Genomic DNA, 27,462 nt, shown 5'->3' on the forward strand with positions numbered 1-27,462 from the left:
TGGGAACACTCAGTGCTGGGTGGTGTTCAGTGGAGGTTTGCCGTTCCGGTGCTTTTGAGGATTCCATTGCTAGACCTGAGCGCACAGTGCCTGCCCCCTCGCCTTCCCAGCAGCTGGAACCTCTGTTTTCATCCTAAAATCCGAGCAAATCGCACAGGGAAGGGGGAAGCCCTGACCCGCCCCGGCGACCCCCAGAGCGGGGGCATCTCCTCCCCGTTGTCCCTCCACCCCCTCCCCAGGCCGAGCGGTGTTTCCCGGAGGTTTCGGCCCCGCCGAGCCCCCTCCCGCCGCCCCGCCCCTGCCGCCCCGCCCCGCCGCTCCCGGCCGGCCCGGGGAGCCGGTGCCGAGCGCCGGGCTCGCTGCGAGCCCCGGGCCGCCGGCAGCATGCCGCTCGCCCAGCTGGCCGAGCCCTGGCCCAACATGGAGCTGGTGCAGCTGGACACGGAGGTGAGCGGGACACCGGCTTGGGCAGGGGTGGGAGGATTCCGCGCCGCTTCCCTCCCGCTTTCCCCGCCACCTCCGGGGGTCTCCGAACAAAGGAGCGCCCGGCCCGGCCTCCCGGAGGGACCCTCCCGGCTGCTGCGGTCACGCCGGCCCCGGGTGGTTCCCCGAGGAGGGGGTTGGTGGGTCCGGGGGGGCGCAGGCGGTCGGGGTTGGGGCGCCGGGGGCTTCCCGGCTGCGCCGCTGCCCTTGGCGTTGGGTGTTCGGGGACAGCGAGCGGCGTGCGCCTCCGGCTCCTCCCAGACACACAGGGAAACGGTCCCTGCTGAAGGCCCGGGGGATAAATTCCTCAGATTTTGGGTCTTTCTCCTCCGGGCTTCCTCATTATCCACCTCCCCACTCGCTCTCCCAGGCCTGCGTTTCAAACTCCGATCACGGTCCTGTGTCACTTTCACTGGATATTTGCTCTTTCCTCCTGCTTTGCTCTTTTCCTTTTAATTAAGACCTCCAAGGCAGATGTGCAGGACGGTGCACAGCATCTGTCCACATCTGCAGGCTTGCATCACAGCCATTTCAGGAGGAAGGGACAGCTTGTAGCAGTTCTCACCCGTTGCAGAGCAGCCAGCTGAGGCACTGTGCTCTGGCACTCTTTAGTTAAACATCTTCTCATCCAAATTGGAACTAGCGGCTCTCCTGGAGAAGCCAGAGGGGTGGTGGGGATTTTGTCCCAGGTGTTTCCTCAGGTCTTGATGTTTCCCACCGTTTTGGCTGGATTCAGCGCTGCCACGCTCTTCCATTGCGCCTAGGGACATCGTGATGGTTAATCGGTCAGATTTGTTCGTTCCTATTTAAAATTGCCTCTTAAGAGATCTGGGTTTTGAGTGGAGGCAGCGTTTCTCCACTGCTGTCGTGGGAGGTGTGCTTGCCTTGTTTTTGTCGGCCAAATACATCACAGCTTCTCCCAGAGCCCCCCTGTGTGGGTGGGGAGGGTGCTGCGGGTGCCAAACAGTAGGCACGAAGGTGCGGTGGGCTCAGTGAATCTGCTGTGAAGTCACGAGGATGGGTTTGTGCTCAAAAATGGGAGAGGAGGCAAGTCCTGCGGTGACTCGATCGCGATTCCTGAAACCACATGGTGCGCCCCGAGCCAGGGTGGAGGTTATTGCTGGGAGACAGGGCTTTTTATTTGTGGTTTTTTCTCTTCCCAAGTAGGAAAATAGCCTGAAAAGCGAGACAACGCAACTAGACTCATAATGGGAGGAAACTAATGCCGGTGCCCAGGGCGGTGAATGCCGTGGGTGAGATTGGTTTACTACTTAATCCCAGGTCTCCCAGGTGCCAGGCGGGTGCTGTGTCAGCATCACGGGATCTCTTCTGCGCGGAAGCGGCCGGGGGGGTCCGGTGTATTTGTCATTTGTGAAGATTGTGGCAGCAGCAAGAGCTGTGTTCCCCATTGCATTAGCGATAGGTGTGTTCATTGTAAACTGAAACTGGAGGGCCTGCCTCTGGCTTCTGAGCTGTCCCCTTCCCCCCTCTCACCTTGGCCGGAGCTCTAGGTCAGGCTCAGGAGCCGCTTGCAGGTGCTATTGCTGCAGATCAGTCTTTTCACATCTGAGGATCACAAGTGGGACGTTAGTAATTTACCTCCCTTTGTTTTGAGGTAAGCAGGCACATGCACTTGACTCCAGCAAGGAAAATAACACAGATGCTCTTCACCTCTAAACCTGGCTGCCGTCGCTTGGGCCAGGCTTTAGAGGGTTCCCTTATTTCCAGCAGCATATCTGTGAAAAGCAGAGGGGGACTAGGGCTCGGGGTGAGTTTTGCACCTTGAGAGGTTAAAAATCACCCAGGGTAGGGGCCCAAGGAGAAAGTTTTCACTGCTCCTGGGCAAGGTGGCACCACTGAGAAACCGAGGAGACTTTTCTGGAACATCAGTTACGTAAATCGCCCTGGGATCGCTGCCATCCAGGTTAGAAACCGGCTTCCTCCAACCTTTGCTTTCTGAGTCATGGAGCAGAGGTGCTGTCACCGCGCTGGTGGAGGCATCAGTCCTGTCATGCCGAGATTTGGGGTTTTTCCACCGTGTTTGGGAAACATTGGCCATCTGCTGCTGGGGACGGGTCCTGTTTGGTGGCCCTTGTCCCCGTTTGGTGCCCTTGTCCCCGCTGTCCCTTGTCCCAGCCTGCCTGGAGCTGTGTTGGTGAAACATGGGGGCAGTGGGAGCTTGAGCTGAGCCCTTGCAGGAGACAAGTCCCTCTGTCCTGAGGGCTGAGCCGCCTTCGTAAGGCTTTTTCTTTCTCCTTTATTTTCCCCTCTGTTGTCTCTGCTGCTTATATTGTTCAGAATATTGCTTATGTAGTAGAAAAACCTGGCTGGGGCAGAGTCCAAGCAATAGAGAGTGGAGTTGAATGACTTCATCGCCATAGCGATGGATACTGTCATCGGGCTGTGCTTTTCTTTAAACTCGGGCCTTGTTGCACAAACGTACAGCGACACAACTGACGTGGGCTTACGCCAAACCCAACCACTTCAAGCTAATTATTTTTGCCTGTATATGTGTATCATCCTTTACTGAGAAGGAGCTTTTAATGAATAACTATATTTTTCAAACATCTTAGCTGAACAACGCATGAAGCAACGATCAAAAGGTACGGGAGGAAGCCGAGCGACTGTCGTCTCTGATATGGCTTGTGTGTGGACTCCTCAGTCTGGTTGGGCTACACGAGTTCTTTTGGAGATCTTTATTTTTGCAGAATCATTTCCTCTCTCTGAACTGCGATAGGCAAGATCTATAAATTCCACTTAGTAATAGTAAAATGTGTCAAAGTAGTAGAAGCTCTGGGGTGAAGGGTTTCTTCCCCCACTCTTTCCTGCTGGAGTGCTTCACGGTTCATCAGTTGGGTCATTGAGCATCTCTGGGTCCCTGGTACCCTTGTTGTGTTGTATATGGGCATCTCCAAAGTGACTAGTCAAAACCTAGAGGCCCAGAAATCACAGCAGGCTGCCTTTTAAGGAGAGATGTCGATAATCTGGGATGATTTGTGCTGATGGTGCTAACTATAGAGCGCAGCCCTCCATGGCAGCAGGAGCGGGCACGGTCCTGCCAGGGTGAGACCCGTCCTGCTTTCAGATCACAGCAGCGCTGGCCTGGCCTCTAAATTGCTCCCTGTGGTGCGGATTATGTGGAATTAAAGGGATTTAAAATGCAAGATGTCCTAAGATAAATATCTCCCAAGTTCAGCCAGGCTGGCAGTTGCGTAACCGAATACACTTGTTTTCCAGCACACCTTTCTGCACGCGATCGAGAACTCGTTGGAGCAGCGTGTGTGCAGAAGGGCTTGTGCGTTACCTCTCGGGTGTTTTAGCTGTCGCTCGCCCAGAGGAGCCATCGCGGCCAGGCTGCTGCTCCACGTGCCCATCAGATTAGCTCCGTAATCCCCATTTCTGCTCGCCCCAGCACTGGGCTGGATGGAGAGCCGCAGGGACAAGCTGCTGGTCCCTGCTGAGGCTCATGCTGACTTCTTGGAGCCCAAACCCTGCTCTGCCACCACCCTGGGCACCCGAGGGAAGGTGTGTGTCCCCCTCCTGCAGCAGGTCTTGCTGACCAGGACACCTTCGGGTTGTTTTTGGAGTGGGACGTTCAGGAGGCTCCTTTCCAACCCTGAGAACAATGCGCTGTCAGAGGGTATCTGGCACAGAGGCGAACACACAGGCACTGTGCGTGGTATGCAGGGGGAGTGCAGAAATAAAGCATTTTAAAGAGGCAAATGTCAAACCAAGAAAGCCACAGACTAGTTCAGCTCTGCCTACGACGTGGCGAATGGCCGTATTTTATCTGGGGAGGTGATGAGTCTGTAGCTATGCGTGCGTTTCCATCTTGGACGTTTACAAATGGCTCTTGAATTCCATATGAGGGAATAAAGGCTGGTTTTGCTCTGGGGTAGAAGGAAAGCACTTGGCTCTAGATACTGCAAATCTCTCCTTACACATCTGCCTTATGTCAGCTCAAGAAAGTGACTGTTGCATCAGGAGCTTCATCCCTCTGAGACCACAGACGTACACCCAGGGAAGCTCCCTGGGATGGACACTGTTCTCTTCCTTTCCTTGTCCCTTCCATCCCCAGGTAGGCTGGGTTTCTGTCAGCAGCAGGACAAGGGTGATGAAATGCAGCACTGCAAAGGTCTGGCTGATCTGCAGGCAGCACCTGGTGTCTCCTGGCTTATCCTTGAATCCAAAGGGTTGGACAGACCCTGCATTCCTTAGAGAGCTTGTCCTGGGCATCAACTCAACCTTCTCTTAACATGTACCGTGTAGATTTGTTGTCCGGACACTGATTCCCTCTGTCCGACATGGAAATTCTGCTTCTTATGCCGTTTTGGACATAAACAGCCCTCCACGAGCTATGGTTTTGATTAGCAGTGAGTTATGAATTGTTGATCAGTGACAGCTGAGCCAGTAAACATAAGTATGTTTCCAAGTCTGGTTATCTTGAGCACAGTGTCTTCCCCCTCTTTGTACAGGCAACACATAAACAAAATCTTACTTCACTTCTTAGCTATTCTTCGTGCTAATGGCACCAAGAGCTCTGTGTAAACATCACAGCAACGTTCCCCTGGAAGAACTTGGCTTGCGTGGTAGTGCTATTGCTTTTTTCAGTCAAGTTTAAGTTGGTAAGAAGGTGAGTTATGGAGCTCAGAGTGGAGCCACAGAAATGCAGATATTGCAGGTGATTTTCTCCTCGGCTGGTGTGGTGGTTCTGCACTGCAACTCTTCTCTTGGGCCATAACATCTGAAGAGGCATGAATAAATTTGCCTCGTTCTTTTAAAGAAAGAAAAGAATTCCATGGTTTTTGAGCCTGAGACTGTAGTGTAAATAGATGTCAAAGCAAAATCTTCCTGCCCTTGTTTTCCTCCACAGCCTGCAGAAGACCTTTTGTACGTGCCTACCCTGCTCTGAGTATCTACGTCTAATTAAAAACCACCCACTTTTGCTCCTGCCGCCTTCTGCAGGCACGGTGCTGCGCTGAACCTGATCAGCGCTCGGTGTGACCGGCCCGGTGCCACTCTGGGTGGCTCAGGTCACCTGCTGTGACTTTGTACAGAGCTCCCGGAGCTGGACGTGCCGGCCAGAGGTGGCCGGGAGCCAAGCGGGTGGTACGGGCTCCCTGCAGTGCTATCAGCTGTGATAGGGTAATAAATAACTGATAAATGCTCATATTAAAGCCGAAGTCACAGCAAAATGCCTGTTAAATGTACTCTAGCACTGCTTTCTTATCTTCACCTGATCTTACCTGCTTGCTGCTCCCAGTGGTAACCACAACATGGGTGTGGGATGATGCGGGAGGGATGGGGTGATGCGGGAGGGATGGGGTGATGCGGGAGGGATGGGGTGATGCAGGAGGGATGGGGTGATGCGGGAGGGATGGGGTGATGCAGGAGGGATGGGGTGATGCGGGAGGGATGGGGTGAAGTGGCTGCACAACTGTGTCTCTAGAGCTTTTTCTGCACCCACAGCCCTGGGGACCCACACCTGAGGACTGCAGAGGTGCTGTTCACCCCATAAGTGATGGTTGATATATAAACAGCCCTAATTTCATTTGGGGACGGTGTGGAGAGACTCTCTGGACAAGTGTCTTTTCTCTTTTTTAAATGAGTTGTTTTGTCCTTGTCGTGTGCTGATGGCAGGTTCTCTTCCTTTGCAGAATGGACAGGCTGCTCCAGAGGAAGGTGGCAATCCTCCAGCCAAGGTAAAAACGCTCTGGGGTCACATCTTTAAGTCACCTCTCTGAGCTGCATTGGGGTGTGAGCCGACGTGGGGAATGGGTCGGGGTCGGCTATTTTTAAATCCCGTAAGCTGCTGCTTTGTAATCTGGATGAGTGCATGTGGGAGTGAAAGGGACTGGAGCAGGGGAACAGAAAAGACCGACCCTCTGCCTTTCTGTCCCTTTGGTCAGCCATACACATCTGGAAAGTTTCCCAAGGGCCACCTGAACCCAGCATGGAATCAAGGGATTGCAGGTTGTAGTAGAGGGTTAGGAATGAGAATCCCTGGGGTGTTTCAGTGCTGTGTTTACACCCTTCTCTATGTTGTGATCTTGCTAGATGGAATGCGAAATACAAGAGTATTTGATGGTTTTGGCACAGCTGTCCTTGCTGAGTGCCTGGTATCTGTTTATTCTCCTGCCTTGGTGGGACTGGGAGAAGCTCCACTTCTGCCAAGGTGCCCTCTGTATCCCCGTTGGCATCAGCAGGGAGTGGTAGAGGGAACTGAGCTCCTGTCTTCCACATTTTGGGCAAGGATCTTCATCTGCTGGACCTTCTTCAGACACCGAAAGCTCTTCTTGCTCCACACATGAGCAACATGATCTTGAAGGACTTGATTTCTCTGATATGAGAAGTACAAGGGCACTTGTAGGTCCAAGTACGAGATGGAGGACTGATGTTTTTAGCACGGGTATTTCCTGATTGTGTCGATAGTTCTCTGCCGTGCAATACAGGGTAGAAGAGCCGTATCAGTGCCTGGCAATCACAAGCCTTTCAGGATTTCCTTTTCTGATATGTACATGCTGTAATGGTGAAGAACGACACTACATGTTTGATTTGGCTTGGGAGACCTTGCTGAGCGGGTTGTCAAGAGTTTGTCCTGGATCTTACCCTCAGTGAGTGCCCTGTAGCAGTTGCTCTCTCTGAATCATCGTCTGTGTTAAAGGCCAGAGGGGCTTTATTGCATTGTTTTCCTACTTGGTTACTGTCTATATTTTTAGTAAAAGACGTTTAAACTTAAAAAACAATCGACTGCTTTTCAGCCAGTTCTTTTCCAGGAACTTATGCTGGACTTCTAGCATTGCCATTGCATCTCAGCTCCTTGTTCTGCATTTCTGTCTCCGTTGCTGGACTGGCATTTTTCCAGCGGCCTGCAAAGCAATCTGGCGTGGGTCAGATGAACTCAGGTCAGTGGGACTGTGCACTTTCCTCCCCCGAGAACAGTGGTTTTATGGTTTTCACTGTGCCTGCATCTCTGGCATGGGGAAAAAATAATCTCTCTCTTCTGGTTGGATTCCAACTGGGCTTCTAAGACTTGAGACTTTGCCTCTTGCATCTTCAAACACTTGGCTAAACTGCCTTCCTGTTAGAGCAGCTGAAGGATGTTGCTTTAAGAGTAATTGAAGATTTTTGTCTTTGAAGGACATCACTGGGACAAACCCCGGCTGATTCCATCTGTAGGTGCAGCCCCACAGAAAGATCATGCGATAGAGGCCTAAAAGCACTCGGGGCTGCTCTGTCTGTCCCTCTGTGGGACATGGAAGCAAAGTCCCCATTGCAGCCGGGGAGCTGGAGCACAGCAGTGCCACGTTGCCCAAGGTGGCAGGAAAACCATGAGAGCCCGGTGCAGGTGTCCCGCTTTGCACTTTTCCAAGGCACCGTGGCCAAAATGCCTGTGAGCGGTGTCTGACAATCCCATTTTCGGTAAATTTTGAGCACGTGAAGCTCTGCTACGCTCTCCTGAAATAACCTCGGCCGCGTTTTCCAAGTTTGTACAAGGTACGTTTCCCACCAGGACAGACAAATGAGATCCCTCCTATAAACACATACCTTGAATTTCAGGGCAGGCTCTGAACCAGCTGCGGTGCTGCCGACTGGGGCAGCAGGCAGTGCGCTGAGTATCTCTGTATTTCGTTCATTTTGGGGTAGACATTGTCAGCAGCACCTTCTGGCACAGGCTACAACAAGGACTGAGGAAGGAGAAGCGGCAGCAAACATCTGCGGTTGGCCGTTCTCAAGTTGAAGGTTGCTCGGGATCCCTCCCGTGCCCGTCTGTTCTAGCTGTGTGTGGAGAGCTGGAAGGGGAAGAGGCACCTTTATTCTGCGTTTATACTTGCTCTCCTTTTGCGGCTAATTCTGTGATCTCTCCTAAAAATAGCCTAAAGCAGCGACAGCGGCGTTTACTCAACGCCCACGCCGAAGTGCCGTCCCTCCCCCTGTCCCTGTAAGTGGGATGCTGCCAGAGGTACAATCGTTATTTGTCTGGGCAATAACCAAAGGTGCTTTGCAAAGGAGGGAATCCAAGAGTTCCTCAAAAGAGTTGGGAACTTTGCAGCTGATCGCATGAGACCGATGGGGTCTGATGCCTCCATCATCATGTCACCTGCTGTTGTTGCACATTAGGGCCTTTGGGCATGAAACATGATAAACTGGTCACTTCAGAGGTAGTGAGGGGATGTTTTGGGCCAGGCTGGTTGTGATCTGGTGCTTTCTAGCTGCCTTTGTAGCTCCAGCTACTGAGGACAGCTGGTGCGTTTCACAACTTCTTGCGGCTTTTATTCCTGTGTGGATTCTCACCTTTCAAGAACAATTGTGGTACGCAAGTCCCTGCAAGCACCGTACCTCGGTGCTTTTATCAGAGTATCTTGGAAACGCCTGCAAGATCCTACAGGTTGGGCAGAGAGCTGTCTGCAGTGTCCACCGCCCTTCACACGGTCACGGGAAAGGAGCTGGGTCATCCCAACAGCATTCCAGCTCTGTGGCCATAAGGAATTCCAAGCCAAACCCTCTCCTGACAGCGAGCACAACCCTAGATTGCTCATACCCAAATTCTTGCTTATCTGGATGTTCCCAGTGCGTCTTTGCTGTAAGAGTTTGCAGTCTCTTGAGCCTGGAGAAGACTGAGGGGGGACTCATTCCTGGGGATCAGTATGGAAAGGGGGAGTGTCAGGAGGATGGAGCCAGGCTCTTCTGGTGACAACCAGTGACAGGACAAGGGGCAATGGGTGCAAACTGGAACACAGGAGGTTCCACTTGAATATGAGAAGAAACTTGTTGGGGTGAGGGTGGCAGAGCCTGGCCCAGGCTGCCCAGGGGGTTGTGGAGTCTCCTTCTGTGCAGACATTCCAACCCGCCTGGACACCTTCCTGTGTAACCTCATCTGGGTGTTCCTGCTCCATGGGGGGATTGCACTGGATCAGCTTTGCGGTCCCTTCCAGCCCCTGACATTCTGGGATTCTGTGATCTGCCAGGCGATCCTGGCCGCATCCCCCAAACCAGATTGCTGATCCAGTGTTGTGTTCAACAGCAGCCTTTGGCAAAGACAGGTACAAGGACGGCTTTTTGCTTTCCTCTCCTCTTTGGTGGTGATGTTTGACCCTGTTTCAATTTGATGTTGGCTTTAGGATGGCAGCGGCATGGTTGGTGCGAGGTTCCAGTGCAATGTCTGTGGGATGCTGAGCACCAGAGCTGCTCTTCCAGGTTCATAGTGATGGTAGAAGAGCAGGACTGCCCTTCTGATATCCTCCACATTTCAGGGCTTGCTTTCTTCTTGTTCTGTTTCCTTTGACACAGCCTGGGCTGACACCAAAGGAGACATCTCCTGTGACAGCGGAGTTAACCGCAGCTGCGTCTCTGTGCCGGTCGGGAGCTGCTCTCAAACGCTGCTCTGCCCCAGGGGCTAATGATCGGCGCTGTGTGTTGGTCTCTAGGTGCTGAACCTCGTTCTCTGCTATGTTCTTTAGATTTTAATTGTCAGGTACGTTGGAGATCGGTCCTTGTTCAGCTGGGGAATGGCAGCAGAGGGCTTGAATTCAGTGGAAAAATGGAACCTCCCGTAACTGGGGTTTTGCAGCCTGTTGCGCAGCCAGCTTGGCTGAGGGGTGAGCTGGTGCTCCCTGAAGGTGCCAAGTGTGAGGAATTACGCATGAAAGTACAACACCCAATTAGTGAAATCGCTTCATAATGAAGAGCAGAGGAGTGGATTTGCGGAGCTGAGCGTGCCCACTCTCTCTGGAGGTAACGCGGGGAGTGCTGATCGCCTGTTCTTGGGTGATAATCACAGTGCGCAATGAAAACTGGGGAGGTGAATAAATAACCTCTCCCAGCTCTGCTTTGCACCATAAAAGAGACCTTTGAGACGGCAGCGAGGGCTTGCTCTGTGCACCAGGCTCGAGGGGCCCCACCTGCTTAGGCCCAGCCTTGCTGTTAAGCAGCAAACCTTAGCAGGAATGCGCTAAAGAGGAAGACACGGCTCTGCGTGACTCCTGCTGCTCCATCCCGGTGTCCCGGGCCGGTAAAGCTGCAGCAAGATCCTCCCCCACTGCACCTTCAGCAGGAGAAGCTATAGACAGGAATTGCAGACCCTTCTGGCCACAGAAATACCTGCGTCACATCAGCGTGCGTTGTTCTGGGTGAAACACGCTGCTGTAGCGCCTGGGATAACCAGGTGGGAGCAGAACACGTGGAACACGGCACGGTGCTGCCTGGAGATGCGCCTCCCGCTCCGCACCGCAGGGACTCTCTCTCAATGCTCGGCTTTCTCAGCCTGTCAGTGCTAAAGCTCGTGGTTTAAACTGGCTGCTCCGTCTTGTCAGTCGAAGTAATCAAGTGGGTTTGTTTTTAATGTAGTGCCTGACAGCTGCTCGGCGTGTTCCTGCCAGAGCGTTTGCTCTTCGTCCTTGGCAAGGCTGGGCTTTGGTTAACAGCAAGCTTCTGAGCTCTTAAAAAAAACCAAATACAAATAAATGACTGTTTGGGGAGCAGAGTCTCTGATGAGCTGCAGACTCTAATGAATAATTGAAGAGGGGTCAGTTTACAGGACTTGCACACGAGGAATGCAGCCGAGTCTGCAGCGCTCGAGCAGCACGACCCATCACAACTGCTCCGTTTTCTCCTCTTCCATTTCCATCCCCCCAGTTAACAGAAACCGCCTCAAGCTCTGCCTCCAGGAAGCCTCTTTTACTGGAAAAAAACGGAAATGATCTTTTAGTGTGTGCTGTACCTGGAGGAAACCTGTGTCATCCATCTCCCCATCAGAGCTCCGGAGCAAAGCAAGAGATCCTCGGCCGCCTCTCGCGGAGGCTCAGGGTGCTGATGTGGGGTTCTGTGTGGACCCAGGAGGACGTGTGAGCGAGCCCAGAGCTCTGCTGGTGCTTCCTGAGCGATGAGGAGCCGCGGGCTCCTGGTCTGATTGAGGGTGGTGGCAGCTCCCTCTGTGCCAGGGACAGCTGACACCCCAGGGGACCCTGAGGAGCTCACATTTAATTTTTGAAGGGGTCAGAGGGGGGTGGGATCTCTGGAGGATGCCACCCCAGCAACTGGGAGCTTTGAGCCTCCTTGGCTGGTTTGTTGGGGGGTTCAGTGGCTCAGACACTGATCCAGAGCTGTCCCTTCCATCTCAGAAGCTCCTGAAGCTTTACAAGTCTCAGCTTTATTTGGAAGCAGCAGCCTAGTATTGACACGAGCAGTGAATTCCTTCCATAGCTCCAGGTGAAGCTGCAATATATTCCCTCCCTGGTTGCTCTGTGCTGCCTGCCAGGGGCTGGGGACCAGTGGGGAGGATAGTCCCAGCTCTAAGGATTCCTGCTGGGCCTGGAGCCTTTTTCCTCCATCCTTAGGAAAAGCCACTCGCCTGGGGCTGCCTGCAGCAAGGGGAGCAGAGGCATCGCCTCCCAGAAACAGCCGATCTCACTGCACTGATGCTCTGAGGCAAAAAGGGTTTCCCAGTGTGAAATCTCTGCCCTTCCCTCGCTAATCCTGCCGTGCGCAGCTGGGAAATGTCACCCTACAGGATCAGGGCATTTATCCCTCGCTTGTACTTGCAACCTTGGTCTCAACAAAGCTTCTGGCGTGGCTCTGGCGGTACGGAACAGCATCTTTTTGCGCTCCCGTAAGCGCTCTGAGACGTGGCGGTATTGATTTCCTCGGTGTATTTAACCGGGTGACAGCGCAGGGTGTGACACAGAGGGGAGGCCGTGGCCCTGCCACCAGAGCCGGGGGAAAAACCTCCTTAACACAGTGGATTTTGTGTTTTAGGGGAACAGGACAAAACATTCGCAGTGTTCAGGTTGACAGTAATTCCCGTCCGGTGATGTTTGGGGAGGGGATGGATGGCGATTACGGTCCTGGCCGCAGGGCACCGTGTCCCCGTGTCACAGCTGTGCTGAGGGGGTGGCCACGCGCTGCATCGGTGTTTTTTACAAGCATTAAATGACAAATTGCGCTTGGCTATGGCGGACGATCGTCCTGGGGTGCTGGGAATGCACGCCCAGGGTGCATTCTGGATATGGTTTGTTTGCTCTTTCTTCTTTTTAAACTTTGGATAAAATTCAGAACCACCATGAAAACGCGTCACTTGGCTCTCAATGTATCTCGCGTGTGTATCCGTCCTGGAGAGTGGGAGAGAGCTGGGTTATTCCGCATACCAAAACACGGCAGATACCAAGAAAAGGCTTTAACGCGTCCTGAGACCACTTTTCATGTGTCTTGCAAGAAGAAAACAGCCAGCAGCCTGTGTGCTGTGGGAGGAGTATGGAATTCCTGCGTTCCTGCGATAGGGAATACTTTCTGCATCCCACAATGACTCCGGAGGCAGTAAACACGGCTCCGTGCTCCTTGGGAAGCCTGCGTTATGTTTTATAATTCAGCTAGAAAGGGTCTCCATGTCTGTACTGAAAGTATCAAGACTGCCTTGTGCTTCGATAGAGGATATTGATTGAACGCTGGTTCCTGAGAGAATATTCTTAATTTAGAAAAGCCTGGAATGGGGTCTCCTGGTTTTACCATTATGAAAGTTGATCTGAATTTGCTGAGAGCAAACCTTTCCTCCTGCGGGAGGCTTCGCGCTTCCTAAATGCAGGCTAATTTGTTCTGGAGAAGCTGCACAATTAAGTCGTTCCTTATCTCCTGGCAGTTAAAGGTGTTTTCTCTCTGGCATCTCATTTCGCTGGGTGCAGAGTCCTGTGGGTGCTTCTCTCCCGGCTGCAGCGACACTGAGCAGTCACAATGTCTTGGTGGGGCTTGGGAAGATATTCTACCCCAGCTTGTATTTTGAGCCCAAACTGCTCGTTTTCAGTTGATCCTGGTCATTTGTGGCTTGTATCTGGAAAGGGTGCAGAGCCTCCCTGGTTTGTTGTAGGGGTGCTGAGCCTTCCCACAAAGGTGTTTGTGAGGTGGGTGTTTGTGAAACCTGCTCTTCCCTTCCTGTTTCACAGCAGAAACACATTTGGACGTTGAGGATGCTCTGAGTGCCACCTGCTGGAACGTGCTCGGGGGGGACCGGGCAGGGTCCCCTGGGGCTCTCAGCCCCTTGGGGGTGACACAGCCTGTGTCACTGCTGCGACCCCAAGGATTTACACCGTCCTGGTTCTCCCTCCTCCAGCAAAAGCTGTTACTGATGCTCTGACATCCCATAGGGGTGTGGGCACACCTCTTATCCATCTGCCACCCGCTTTTATAAAACCCCCCAAAACTTAAATTCTTCTGCAGCTTTTCCTGCTCCGAACATGGTTGGAAGTGGCCGAGGAGCTCAAGTGAGAGGTTTCGTGTCTTTTCTCCCTGAACTTTTGCAGACGTGGGCATGCGTGTGCTAAGCAAAAGTAACCCTGTGTTATAAAATGCAGTGAGGCAGCGGCCAGCCCTTTGCTTTGAGCGGTGGTGCTGGATCCGTGATGATGCTGGGGTGGGAAAACCAGAGCCCGCAAGGTTTCGTACCTCGAAGGGAGGGCAACTATGGGCTGGGATTGAACCCGTTGGAACATGTGCAAGGGAACAGGACAGAGTCTCCTCTTGGAGAGGTTTTAAAATCTGCTTGAGGTTTCAAATTATTGGTCTTTGTGTTTGTGGTATGCAAGAGAAATGGCTCTGGTGTTTAATCTTTGAATACAACCTTGATACTGCAATAACCACTGAATTAGATGGAGCGAAACTGTTCAATTCTCCCAGGTGTTTGGTTTGGGTTTTTTATGGTGGTGTTTATTTTTGTTTTTAACTTAGCTGAATGAAATCAGTACCATCTCACAGAATGTTCCGCTTGGCCGGACTTCTGTTTTCAACTTCTCTTCTAAGCTGCAGCGAGCGGCAGGGGCCGGGAAACAAAACCTCTCCTGAATAAACAGGGAGCAGCAGCACCTGCTCACTCCGACCTTCCTCTTCCTCTCCCGTCCCAGCACGGTGACCGTAGCACAGGTACACGGTGACATTTCTCAGCTCCCCAGAGGTTCCCCAAACAGTTGCAAACTTCTCGAGAGACATCGCTTGGAGGGCAGGTTTCCTGTGGGGGTAGTTACAGCATCGCCTGCCTTTGCTTTCCTGGAAGTCGGTGGATGGCAGCAAAGCGAGTTAAAATCTGCGGCTGCCGATATGACCTTCTGGTTGCTGTGGGCAGCGCTTCCTCTCACGTCAGAACAGCTCTTTTTTTGAGGCGCAGCTCCCTGCTCTCCGTCCCCGCTCTCCAGACGGGTCCAGCTCCTCTGTGCTGGCTGGCGGGTCTGTCAGATGCGGGTACCACAAGCCAGAGCCCTTGGCTTTGCAAGGGTGTCTCTGTTTGGGGAAGAGCGGTTGTGCTCTGGACAGGTGTCCCAAGAGATCTCTCAGGCTGGGGTCAAGTCTGGGGGTTCCCAGGGGCATGGGGGTGATCCACCAAAGAAATGCAGGCAAAAGTACCTGGTTCTGGCCAATTCTTTGGTTGCAAATGAGACCAGCCATCAGCCTTGCCCAAATAAGGCCTTTGCAGGAGGGGAGGCAGCAGCCGGGGAGGTTTCTTTGTTTGTTCCCCTTTTTGAGAACCACCACTTTAAAAAAAATGTTCCAGACAGAGCAGCCTTTGCCTCTCTGCTCCTTACAACAGCAAAACCAGCCTCGCTTCCTCTGCAGAGCTGCAGCATCTCTTGCTTCCCATTTATTTCAAGCTCCCTCCAGGGACATTATTGCTCTGGAGTAGGTTTTATGAAATAACTTCATGCAAAAGTTCAGGAGTGTGAAGCTTCCAGGCTGGTGAGGGCTCTGCACGACCTACACGTGGCCGGAGGTTTTCTGCATCCAGAGCTTCCTGGGCAGCAGCTGGAACATCTGCTGGGACACCCCTCTGGTCCAGCACGGGGACGCTGGTCCCATTTCTGAAGTGTGTTGGTGTGATGGCAGCTGGTCTCTTCAGTTCTTCACACCGACACCTTCCTGCTTGTGAAACCTGGTCCCTCCCTCCCCGATGCCATTCCCAGTGCTCGCTGGGATGTAAATGGATCCCTGTAGGAGGCAAAGGCAGACCCTGGTTATTCTGATTAAATCTATAGGGCTTCCAGTGTCCAGTTTTATTGATGCTGGGACTTAAAATCATAGAATCACAGAATCATTTTGGTTGGAAAAAACCTTTAATATCATCGAGTCCAACCATAATCCACCCCTGTCCCTGCCCCATGTCCTGAGAACCTCATGTCCATCTGTCCAGCCCTCCAGGGATGGTGACTCCAGCACTGCCCTGGGCAGCCTGTTCAATGCCCCACAGCCCTTTGGGGAAGAAATTGTTCCTAAATCCAACCTCAACCTCCCCTGGTGCAACTTGAAGCTCCAGCTTCTGTATTTCTCTGCTGTAGACTTGTTGGGAGATCCCTTGTGCCTCCTGCCACCGAGGAGGGAGCGATTTCCCCTGGGAAAGAGGCTCCAGGAGCAGGAAGGAGCAGTCGGGATGCTCTGTGTGGACACAGCTGCGGCCCGGCAGCCGTTTAACGCAGCAGCACTAAGCAACAGCTGCACAAGTTGCGTGGAGCTGGAAAGAGTTCAGTGTGAAGCGTGACTTTTCTTTAAGATACAGAGAGGGGACAGTTAAAGGGGTTCTGTAAAACAGCAAAGGACTTTGCAGTGACACCGGTCACACAGCTGGGTAACTTTTGAAACCTTCCAGGGCATCTGTTTTGCATAGATGAAACACAGATGGCCTCTTGACGGGAACCGGGAGGGAGCACGTGGCTCGCTCTTTTCCTTGCAAACACAGAAATTAGGAGAGAACTGATTCAGAGCCACAGGGCTCAAAACTTTGTTCCCCCTCCGCTCTGCCATGGGGAAGAAAACTGCACAGACTCGTGGTTGCTTGTTGCTGCCTCGCGTAGGGACTGAAATTGCTCTTTGTGTGGCTGTTTTCCTCTCTGTGCCACAGGGGACGATACTGATCCTCTTGAAAAGCCTGCTGAGATCTGCTGATGGACAGAGCCATGCCTAAGCGCCCATAAAGCCACCCAGTGTTTTCATTCGGCTGCCGGTATTGTGCAGCCATCGCCACACAATGCAATTTCCCCGTACAAAACCACAGCTTCCTTTCAGCAAAAAACTCCCAAAATACATCCCAGTGACGTAACTACTACACTCGGGGTTCTCGTGCGGCTCTGGGTGCTGCAGAGCGCTCCAGCTCCGAAGCCAGTTGGCAGAGAATGGGAGAATAGGAGGCTAAAGCTTTGGAGATGCTGAGGCTCCTCTTTCGCAGCAAGCCCAGGATCCGGGAGGCAAGTGTCTGATCATATCTGCTCTGCATACAGCGCTGTGCTCTGTTCTGCAGGACACAAGCTGGGGAAAAGCCTGACTTTAGAGAGCCAGACTTTATCTAGTCGAAATTAAGGACTTGTCTTTCGGAAAAAGGCTTTTCTGGTGGTAAAACTGCTTTCTAAGAAGTGTCTTTCCTAGGTGCTGCCAGAATTGGGGAGTGTTTTGCGACCAGAGCATGTGTTGAAGCAACAGAAATTAAAACAGCTTCTGGTTAGTTGTTGATGAATAGGAAGTGAAATGCCAAAAGCATAATCTGTTTCTAGCTCTTGCAGGTTTTTTTTTCTCCTTGCATTTAGATGTGACTGTCTCAACCCAAGTGACAAAACGCGAGCAAAAACAAACCTGTCTCTTGGCTTCTGGCTTGTAAAATCCTTCCTCAAAAAAGGGGAAAGTAGGAGAGAGGGCTTGTATTTTGAACTCGGTGTTGGAAAAACCCCGTATGTACGTCCCCAGCCCCTGATCTAGGGTGACTAAGCCATCCGTGCGGTTCGAAGGCGGCGTTGGGAAGTTCAGAAGAACTTGTCTCCTCCTCTGACTCGAGCGACCTCCTCAGCTCTGACACGGCTGGGGGCGTCCTTTTGTTTTCCAGGACCAGCAAATGGTGCAAGAATCTGTTTAAAAGGGCTGTGGGTGTCAGGAGGTGGCTGGTAGGATGGACCCGCAGAGACATCCGTGCTTGTGGGACAGCAATCAATCGCTCCCCGTCCACCGCAGGGTTTGGAGCCGCGGTGCTCGCCAGTCGCAGCCCCGAAGGAGCTGGTTTTCCTTGTGGCGTTTTTTTTGACGGCTTTTGGGCACTCATGGTTTAGTTGTGGCTCTGGTAGATGTGTCACCCATGGCGGTGGCACGAGGGACCATGGAGACATTGGCTGCTCGGGCAGCGCCATGGAGGGAGGAAGGGGAAGAGGTGGCTGCACGGGCCCCCTGCGATCTGATTCAGTCCTTCCGGAGCTGAAAATCGGTTAATTCTGAGCTCTAATCTCACTGCTTTCATGCAGCTCCTCCCTCCCCTCCAGGCTTGCTTTGTCTTCTCTCGCCTCTCCACAGCTCCTGTCCTGCTTTCAGGTTGTTTCGCCTCAAGTTGTGCCCATGTTGATGTTCCTGGGACCAAACGGCCCTGCCAGCACCGCGGGCTCAGTCGGGTGACGGGCTGCTTGAAAAGAAAGGAGAAGCCACAGTTCTAGTCTCTCTTAGATCCCTTCTGTCTGCAGAGACAGGAGTTTTATCTCATCCACAGCCAAAGACTTGAACCGCTCAGAAGAAATGCTTCAAATCTGATTTGATTTCTTTAGGGGGTGATCTTTCTATTTAAACTTAGCTTGTTAGCTAAAAAAACAGGTGAAAGAGCACCTAGATGTGGCAGCAGATCTATGTGTGTGCATTAAAATACAGTAGGCTTGGGGAATGACCTTGCAAAACCTTCCTGACCTTGCAAAAAATTACTTCTTCCCTTAAAGTCTGAGTTTTTGGGGGAGAAGGAGCTGTATTGTAGCTGAGCAGCAGTTCTTTTCTGAGCTGCCTTTAAGTGCTTCTGCATTTGTCTCTGTAAGGGTTCACAGAATTGCACCTGGGCCCAGAGGCACCACAAACTGACACTTCTGCGGCTTGGGGACCTGCAGAGTGGCCCTGCCCTGCCCTCCAGGGCTGTGTGAGCTGTGGGATTGGAATCTGTTCATCCTGGTTGCTTTAGAAACGCTGAGTGTGCCCCCGGAGAGAAGCCCATGGGGATGCCAAGGCTCCCTGCAGACCCAGGACACCACCACCACCGCTCCTGGAGTTTGTCCAGGTGTAGCCGAGAGTAAAAATCTGACCTAGACATTCATCAACCTGCCAGAGATGTATTCTGTCTCGTTAGCGGTGGTGCTGTGGTTCCCAGGAACGTGTGTAACTGAGTGCTGGCACCGTGGCCTCGAGCAGCCGCGGGCTCCAACCGCTCTCCTGGAGCCACCAGCACAACTGGGAACCGCGTCCCGAGGAGCGATGGCTGGTGGGACGTCACCGCCGACTGCCAACAGCTCGCCTGGTCTTGCTGGACAAGTTTGTTGGGAAAACTTGAGTGGAGTGTCACAGCCCCTCTGTGCTGACGCTCTTTTATTGTCCCACAGGCAAAATCAGAGATCACTTGGATAGAGAAAGACCTCGTGGACTCAGCAGACAAGGTAAGAGAGCCTGCTGCACGTAGAGTTGTAGAATCATTTTGGTTGGAAAAGACCCTGAAGGTCATTGAGTCCAACCATTCCCCACCCCTGGTGCTGCCCCATGTCCTGAGAACCTCATGTCCGTCTGTCCAGCCCTCCAGGGATGGGGACTCCAGCACTGCCCTGGGCAGCCTGTTCCAGTCCCTGATGTGCATCTCAGACTCGTGCATTTAATTTGCGCTTTGTTCCATGACGTGTTGTCCCACATACATGAAGGTGTAAGCGATGCTCGCGAGAACCTCTCGCAAACCAAGCCCTCTCGCAGCACGGCCCTACCAGCCCATCTCAGCTAATACAGAAAACAGCAATTACTCACTTGCTCACATGACATCCTGGACTTGACTTCATCCTCCTCCTCCTTCCTCCCCACACCAAACCCCTTTCCGTGCTGTCATTTCTGTCTCCTGTGGCTTTGTGATCTTGTCAGCTTGCTGGGGCGGCCGCTCCCGCGTTTTAATTGCGTGGACGTACAGTGGGGATTTTTGATTGCTTTTCTGAGGCTCTTCTCCCCGTGCTGATAACACAACATGCAAAATGCTCTTGGCTGGGACAAGGTTTATCAGATATTACCAGGCCCACGCAGAGAGCTGTCTGCAGCTCCTGCACGGCTTCACCGAGCAACCTGAAAGCTTCCTTGGGAGCGGTGATGCTCATCTTTGGGCTGCACATTGTGGACACGGTTTCCACTTCACCGGGACTGGGGCAGAATGAAGAAGACGTCAGTGAGACCCGGTTTGTGCTCAGCAGCTGCACTGACCTGTTCCGTGCTGGCATCTGCTCCCAGCTCCTTTGCTTTGGACCTCCCTGGCTCTTGAGGTTCCTCTGCGGAGCTGGGACCAGCTGCCTTGCTGGTGTTAAGTCATTTGTTTCTTTCATTATCGGTTCTCAAAGAGCACAGAATGAGGGTGGAGGAGGCCAGACAGTCATAAGTCGTCTCTCTGGGTCCAAACCAAGATCTTCTTTTCATACTCTGCGCTCTGGAGAAATTCAGAAATCAGTGCTGACAAGGGGTTATTTCTAATTGCGGAGGTGCGTGGGTGTCTTTTTACTCATTTCAAGGGGTTTCTTTCTTACCCACAGTCTCTGGGGTCTTGCTGCAGAAAACATCTGTCTGTCCTGACCCCATGGGGAGGTGAAAGGGGAACAGGTTTGCAGGGGGAAGGGGGCAAAACAAGTGATCTGAGTATCTCTGTCCTGGCAATAAATCCGAGCAGTGGGTTCAGAAGCTGCTTCAGAAATGCCCTTAAAAACACCTCACATGGGTGGCTCGGGATAACTCCATGGCAAGGACTCTTGTGCGGCATGAAGCAAACGAAGGACTAGATACAAATCCTGGTGATACCAGAGGATGTGCCCATGGGATGGATGCACCCTGAACCCCATCACGGGTGCTCCTTCGTCCCTGTGCCAATGTGAGAGCAGAGATGTGCAGCTTTACTCAGGCAGTGTCAGACGTCTGTGTGGGCTTTAATGAGTTTATCTCTTCCTTTTTGAAGAGTAAGTGGCTTCTCAGAATATCCTTCATTGTGGAAATACCCCCAAAGCTCACAGCCTGGCATGAGATTCATGCAGCACCAGATGGAAATCACTTTAACTACACCACAGAATCCCAGAATGTGAGGGGTTGAAGGGCCCTGGAAAGCTCATGCAGTGCAATCCCCCCATGGAGCAGGAACACCCAGATGAGGTTACAACAGGAAGGTGTCCAGGCGGGTTGGAATGTCTGCACAGGAGACTCCACAACCCCCTGGGCAGCCTGGGCCAGGCTCTGCCTCCCTCACCCCAACAAGTTTCTTCTCAAATTTAAGTGGAACCTCTTGTGTTCCAGTTTGCACCCATTGCCCCTTGTCCTGTCACTGGTTGTCACCAGAAGAGCCTGGCTCCATCCTCCTGACACTCCCCCTTTCCATATTGATCCCCAGGAATGAGTCACCCCTCAGTCTCCTCTTGTCCAGCTCCAGAGCCCCAGCTCCCTCAGCCTTTCCTCACACGGGAGATGCTCCACTCCCTCCAGCATCTTGGTGGCTGCGCTGGACTCTCTCCAGCAGTTCCCTGTCCTGCTGGAACTGTTTTCTGTCACCATCTTGCCTGAACCAGGGAACCCAAAACCCCAAATGTGAACAAGGAGCTGTGAGACTTGGTTTTTTTTTTAAAAAGCAAAACCAAAAAAAACAAGCCCCAACCACAAGCGCTGTTGCTGGGGAGTGGGAGTGTGAACCTGCCTCCGTGCGACCGAGTGGCTCGTCCGCACTGCGCATCTGCCAGCGGGGCTGCAACCACCTGTGTCTCCTCCACCAGCCAACCTCGCGGCACCGCGGGCGCCTCCCCGCTCGCTCACGGGGGGTCGGTGCCGGTTACCGGGGCTGTGCCATGTTGATCGGGATGGGAGAATGGACAAGGACCTGAAACTTCCTCGCATCTGCGCGTTCCTGGCGCTCTGGCTGCAGAGGAAGCAGCGCACCAAGCCCTGTAGCCTGCCCGCACCCAGCGCGCTCGCCAGCCCGGTCAGTACCGCTCGCTTTGCTTCGCTTTGTGCCACCTACTGCCCATCCAGGCTGCACACGGATGCTTAGAAAAGCCTGGTTTGCTTTTGCTTTTCTGCCTTCTGGCATAGTTCGCTTCATGGCACCGTTGGAAGGGACTGATCTCGGTGCGAGCGAAGGCTGTTGTGCCCCAGCTCAGCGGCACGCGGGTGTTTTAGTACAACTTGTTCTGGTTGTGCCGCTGAACAGGCTGGAAGAGCTGGTCAACTGAATCCTCAGGGTTGAATTTACACATTACTGGCTCAGCCCACGGGAGGAAGCATCCCTCGTGTCAGCAAGATGCCAAATGGCATCTCAGAGCTTTTCTCAGCTATTGATAATGTGTGGGCTGATGGCGTTTTGGTCTGGGTGGTGTGTGTGTTCGCTGGTGTGGTCAGGCCGCGTATGCAAACCTCTGCCTGCCCTGAGGTGCAGCCTGGGCTGCCGAAACTGCTCGCAGTTAAACACCCTGGGTCTTGCTCTTGGCCAGGGTGAAGAATTCCCACAGCTGTGAAAATACGTCGCCCCGCAGCTCCTGGAGAGCGGTGGTAGGAGGACGGGTCCCACCTTGGAGGTGGTGGATACAGGAGTTAATGTTAAATATTCCTCTCGGCTTAGGTGTGGGATGCTACAGAGCGAAATATGCAGGTTGTACACATGCTGATGCTCTGTAGACCTGGTTTCTAGTGTTTTCATGAAGATGAGGGGTAGGGAAACAAGCCCACAACCTCCAGGGTCTCCCCCTGAGAACTGAATGACGTGGCAGGACGAGCAGGAGGAGAATTCCTGGCTGGAAGTGGGAAGCTGTTCCCAACCAACATCTCTGTGCCAGGGACTAAAGCCTCCAAATGAAACCAGAAGCATAAGGTGGCTGCTTTAAGCTGGGAGATCACACAGAATGTGAAAACTTGTTGTTACAGAGATGATAAGATCTTACTTGTCTGTGATGACCGAGGACACGGGGGAGCTCGTGCTCGGGCTGTCCGTGCTGAACCGCTGCGAGCGGGGCTTCTCTGCCGGATTGTAGCATCTGAACAATGCAGGATCTTGAGAAAACGAAACTATGGCCTTGGAAACAAAGTCCCATCCTAATCTAGAGAGCAGCCGAGCAGGAGACCGGGCAGGGAAGGGTGCTGGGTGCAGGTACAACCACATCCGTGGGTGCTTGGCAGGGCCGCCAGCCCCGATAAGGTGCTGGGAGGGTGGGGAGCGAGGAGCCTGAAACCTGGTTCCTGTTGTTTTTAAAAAGCTGCTTTAATGAGGTGGGTCCCAGACCCACTGAAGAGTTTTAGAAAACAAAGCATAACTTTGTTTCCCCTCATCTCTACAAAGAGTAAAACTAAATTCTTGCCTTGATGGCAAAATCTGCCTTCGGGTCAGAGCAGCTGAGTTTAGTCCCCTTTGGGACATAACCACTGGTCTTCACGTCCAAGCAGCAACCAGACACATCTGACGCTTGATAACGTGGGACTGAAGTGCTAAGAAGCCCAGACTTGCCCTTGCACGATGTGCAGCTCCCAGGATTTCTGGCCGCAGTGTGATTTGTGGCTGTAGAATTGGGACGCTGAGTGGAACCTCCGCCCTGGTCAGCCGGGAGAAGGGCTGGAACGGGTCAAGTTCACGGGAAACCCAAGTACAGTTACATTGGCTCAGTATGGCCAAGAGACACAGAGGGAAGGGCACAGCTGGACGACTAGTAGGATAACAAAAATCTCTTTATATTGGGGATGCAAATAGCAGCAGAATGTGTTTCTGTTGAGCTGAACCCTGAGCTTTCTGCCCCAGAGGTCTGGACAGTTTGCTGGGTAGGTTTCAGCATCACCTCGGGGTCTGTGGCTGTTCTGTGCTGGCTTAGCTTCGTTGGTGAGTTTATTCTCGATACTGCTGACTACATCTCTTTTTCCTCTTTATTTTTTTAAATAAAATAATGTGTTTTAAACAAAACATGTGCCAGAGACCTTGGCTTCCCCTCAATCTTCTTGAAGGCTCGAGTCTGTTGAAGCATCATCTGTATGTGCTGAAGATGCACTAAGGCTTATGCCGCGGAGTTGCTCAGATTGCTGAGCAGATGGGCTCCAACATGTCTGATTTTTACCAGCCCTGGCCATGTTTTGACAACAGTGCCGTATTTTTGTGTTGTTGGATTTTTAGTGGCATAAACACTCCTGGGTTCGCCACCGGTGCCTCAAAAAGGATGGTGCTTTTCAAGCCCTCTTCTGAAACGCAGTTCAAAGCAGCGCAGCACCTGCGGTGCAAGGAGCTGAGCGTTCGGGGAGGGTGCAGGATGTTTAACAAGGCTGCTGGTGCAAACCTCCCGGTGACTTATTTATGTGACAACCTGTGACAAGCACCAGCTTTTATAGTTCTGTCAGACGTGGTTCCTGTGAGTCTGTAGCTCCAGTCCTTGTTCCTTAATCCACTAAGGCTTCCCCTTCCTCAGGAGGGTGCTCCCAGTCAACTCTGTCCCCTCTTTTTCAGGGCGAAGGTGTTGTGAAGGAAATCAACATCACGCACCATGTGAAGGAAGGCTCCGAGAAAGCTGATCCTTCGCAGTTTGAGCTCCTGAAGGTGCTGGGACAGGGCTCTTTCGGCAAGGTGAGCTCACTTCTTCCTCTGTGTCATATCAGATAAGAGATTTTGTTGACAAAAGGGACTGTCCCCAATGAAACCACTTCCCTGATTCCCACCAGATCGTGAGAATCTGACTGATGAGCCCACTTAGCAAACGGCTGCTTCAAACTTGGAAGGCAAGGTGCCTTCTCCTAAGGGCCAGCCTGTGCATCCAAAGCTCCCCTGTAATTCTTTCTTCAGACGATGTTTTTTCTCGTGAAAGCGGCCATCACGCAGGGCAGAGCGACCTCCTGCAGCTCCAGCTGTCAGTGGAATTGAGGACTTGGAGGACTCGGCCACGCTCCTCTCTTCTCAGAGAGCTCTGGTTTTGTCCCCTGTTTACGGTCCAGTTTCCCTTCTGTGAAAGGGGAAGGAAATAGCTTTAACTCTTATCTGTTTCAATGTGTAAATAATCCAGGTCTCTTACAGACCATCTGCTCACACATTAAGTTTGTGTCAATCAGTTACCAGCGCTAGCAGTGGGGGCTTGTACAGGACTGTGTGCTATGACCTGGGCAGATGCAGCAGTGCTTTTGGGCAAAAGAAAGGTTGTGTGTTTTTGAAGCTGCCTGGGACATCAGGGAAGGGTAAAAATCCAGGGAGGATGCAGGACCTGGACAATACGGGGTTGATCTGGCTGTCAAACCAGCAAGTCTCCAGGAGGTTTTGTGGTGTCCTGAAGTGTCAGTGCTTCAAATCCCAGCTCTGGGCATCAACCACAGCCCCACGGGAACCGCGGGAGTGAGCAAGAGCTGTGGGAGGTGGGAGACGAGGAACGTGCAGTGTAAAAGCCCGAGTGATGAAATGGTTGGAGATGGGAGGTGAGAGGAGTCTACATGCAGCACCTTCCTGAAAACCCTGCGGGTTTCACATGCAGAGCTTGAGGAACATCTCACCGGCCCTGCGGCCAGCTGCTCCGGGCGCTCCCTGAGCTTTGCGGCTTCAGGAGCCATCCAGCTCCTGCTGATGTCTGGTGCTTGGCTAATGCGGTGTTCTTCTGCCTCAGGTTTTCCTGGTGAGAAAAATAACACCGCCAGACAGCAACCACCTCTACGCCATGAAGGTGCTCAAGAAGGCGACGCTGAAAGGTAGGAGACTCTTACTGTGACGCTTTTGTCCTTCGTGTCTTAAAGAGCATTGGGGAGATGTCACAGCAGCCACTTCTGGGTGAAAGAGAAGTACCTTATCTCAACCAACAGCCTCCTTTTCTGTCCATCTGTAAAAAACCCTGTTCCCGTGCTGGAGGTGGGAAAGATCTGGCTCGAGCTGCCTGGTACTAAAGGGCTTTAGGCTGGTACTGGGGTGCCCTGTGTCTTCTTCAGCATCTGAGCTGTTCCTCTCTCTTCCCACAGTGCGTGATCGAGTAAGGACAAAGATAGAAAGGGACATCCTGGCTGATGTAAACCATCCCTTTGTGGTGAAACTCCACTACGGTGAGTGTGGAGCCAGTTGGGACGCTGGGAGAGGGGCTGCAGGCTCAGACAGACACTGGCTGCTTTTAAACACAATAAAGATGCTACTACAGGCACAGCTGCTGTGAGCAGGTTGATGAGCACGAGGCATCCGGCTGCTTGGAGGATGCTGAGACTCCCATGGTCCTTAACAGGCTTCTGGAGAGTCCTGAGGTGGAGAAGAGGCCTGATCAGTCCGTATCCCTCAGTGGCTGTGCTGCTCCGGAGCTTTCACAATCCCCTTAGCACAAATCCTTCCCTGGAAAGGTCTTTGGTCCCATGCCCACTCCAGCTACTGCATGGGGAACAGAGCATAGACTGGGAGAGAAGGTTTAAACATCAAATCCTTGGGATTAAAACATTAAATCAGGAGAAACTGAGAAAGCGGAGTTAACTAGCGAAGGCAGAGTTTGGCAGGATCGATGCTCTGACTCTGAGGAAGGTGAGGACAGCTTCTGTCCCTCTGAAGTGACCAGTGCCTCTCTGGGGAACAGCCCCTTCCGTACAGCATCGCTGGCTGAAAGGGAACCAGCCCCGTGAAATGAGGGTTTTCTGCAGCGCCAGAGTGCTCGGGTGAGCTCCCGTTTCAACATCATGGGCAGGAAATCTCATTCACCCCAAAGAATTAGTCCTGTGTTTAACCTAGTAACCACGCAGGGCATCTGCACAACCAAAGCCGTTGGGATTTAAGTGATTAATTTAACACCGTGGAGCTTTCCCTCAGCAGAGGGGTCTGATGGCTGCGCCGGCTTGTGTTTCAGCATTCCAGACGGAGGGGAAGCTGTATCTCATCCTGGATTTCCTCAGAGGAGGTGACCTTTTCACTCGCCTTTCCAAAGAGGTGGGTGTGCTCTGGCATCTCGGTGGGTTGTGTCACCTCGGTGGGACAGAGTGAGGATGGGTAACGAGACATTGTGCCAGGTGAAGACAACTGAGAACGTAACCTGGTGAATGTAAATGAAGAGCTTTCAAAAAAACCCACCTGCTGCTTAGCAGCCTGGTTTGGATTTTGGTGTCGATGCTTAATTGATAGTTCAGGATGGTGGGTGAAGTCTGGGAAGCTCGGGTGGAGCAACGTGGATGTGAAAGGTCCTGCGTGGGTGCAGTGGAGGTGGTCACTGCTGGCCTTGTGACCCTGCCTGTCCCCTTCCTCCAGGTCATGTTCACCGAGGAGGACGTGAAGTTCTACCTGGCAGAGCTGGCTCTGGGGCTCGACCATTTGCACAGCCTGGGAATCATCTACCGGGATCTCAAACCAGAGAAGTACGTGCGGCACGGCTGCGGTGGGGAACGGAGTCATCCATCAGTCCCGAGCCTGTGGCCAGCAAATGCTGTCGTCTTTTGGCACAAAACCGAAGCCAAACGATGTCCCTGGGCCAGCCAGCTGGACGGTGGCAGTGCCAGTGTCACGGCTCTCGCTCCTCAGATCAGCAGTTATGGCCAGGAGCGCTGTGGAGGCAGCATTAATCCCTGGCAGTCTCCAGGCTCCAGCTTTAAGCAATCAAGAGCCTTGGGAGGGAAAAGACACCAGGCTGGGTCTCTGCAGACATGTACCCGCTGCAGGAGTTGGTTATTGTTACCTGGAGATCAAAGGTGGTGTAACCTGGGTGGGTCGTTCATTCAGTGTGAAGCTGAGGGTGTAAAGAGAAGGGGGCTGCTCCGTGTCCTGCTCATGTCTCGGTGATGGAGCTTAAAGCGCTGGGGGAAGGGACAGGAAACTTTCTCCTCTGGGAAATGTTGGACCAGTCTCTGCTGCGTGTGCTTGTTCTCACCAGCTCTGACTGCAGGCAGTAACTTCTTGTCTTTTTCATTCATGCTGTAGCATCCTCTTGGACGAAGAAGGGCACATCAAACTCACAGGTAAGACCCTCCACAAGAGCCTTGTGCTCCAGCAAGCTCAGTTCTTGAAATACAGAGCTTCCCTTAGGCCTGCGCGATGGCTCAGAG

General features: G+C 52.8%; 1 protein-coding gene across 7 annotated transcripts in view; it reads left to right on the forward strand.

The window, feature by feature from the left end:
• The window catches only part of RPS6KA1 (ribosomal protein S6 kinase A1), a 37,414-nt gene that overhangs the window by 1,090 nt on the left and 8,862 nt on the right, over nucleotides 1-27,462 (forward strand). The window contains exons 1-9 of one of the 7 annotated variants that reach the window (XM_065041825.1): nucleotides 296-447; nucleotides 6,141-6,185; nucleotides 18,840-18,893; nucleotides 23,933-24,049; nucleotides 25,071-25,152; nucleotides 25,417-25,497; nucleotides 26,277-26,356; nucleotides 26,672-26,778; nucleotides 27,338-27,375. In XM_065041825.1, the coding sequence (XP_064897897.1) occupies nucleotides 385-447; nucleotides 6,141-6,185; nucleotides 18,840-18,893; nucleotides 23,933-24,049; nucleotides 25,071-25,152; nucleotides 25,417-25,497; nucleotides 26,277-26,356; nucleotides 26,672-26,778; nucleotides 27,338-27,375 (667 nt within the window). In that variant the 5' untranslated portion in view covers nucleotides 296-384. Of the gene's footprint in view, nucleotides 1-295; nucleotides 448-6,140; nucleotides 6,186-16,539; nucleotides 16,695-18,839; nucleotides 18,894-21,187; nucleotides 21,437-23,932; nucleotides 24,050-25,070; nucleotides 25,153-25,416; nucleotides 25,498-26,276; nucleotides 26,357-26,671; nucleotides 26,779-27,337; nucleotides 27,376-27,462 lie in introns of those variants that run through there. The other 6 variants (XM_065041826.1, XM_065041829.1, XM_065041827.1 and 3 more) reach the window with 6 other exon arrangements.

The sequence above is a fragment of the Columba livia genome, chromosome 26 (genome assembly GCF_036013475.1).
Source record: "Columba livia isolate bColLiv1 breed racing homer chromosome 26, bColLiv1.pat.W.v2, whole genome shotgun sequence".
NCBI lineage: Eukaryota > Metazoa > Chordata > Aves > Columbiformes > Columbidae > Columba > Columba livia.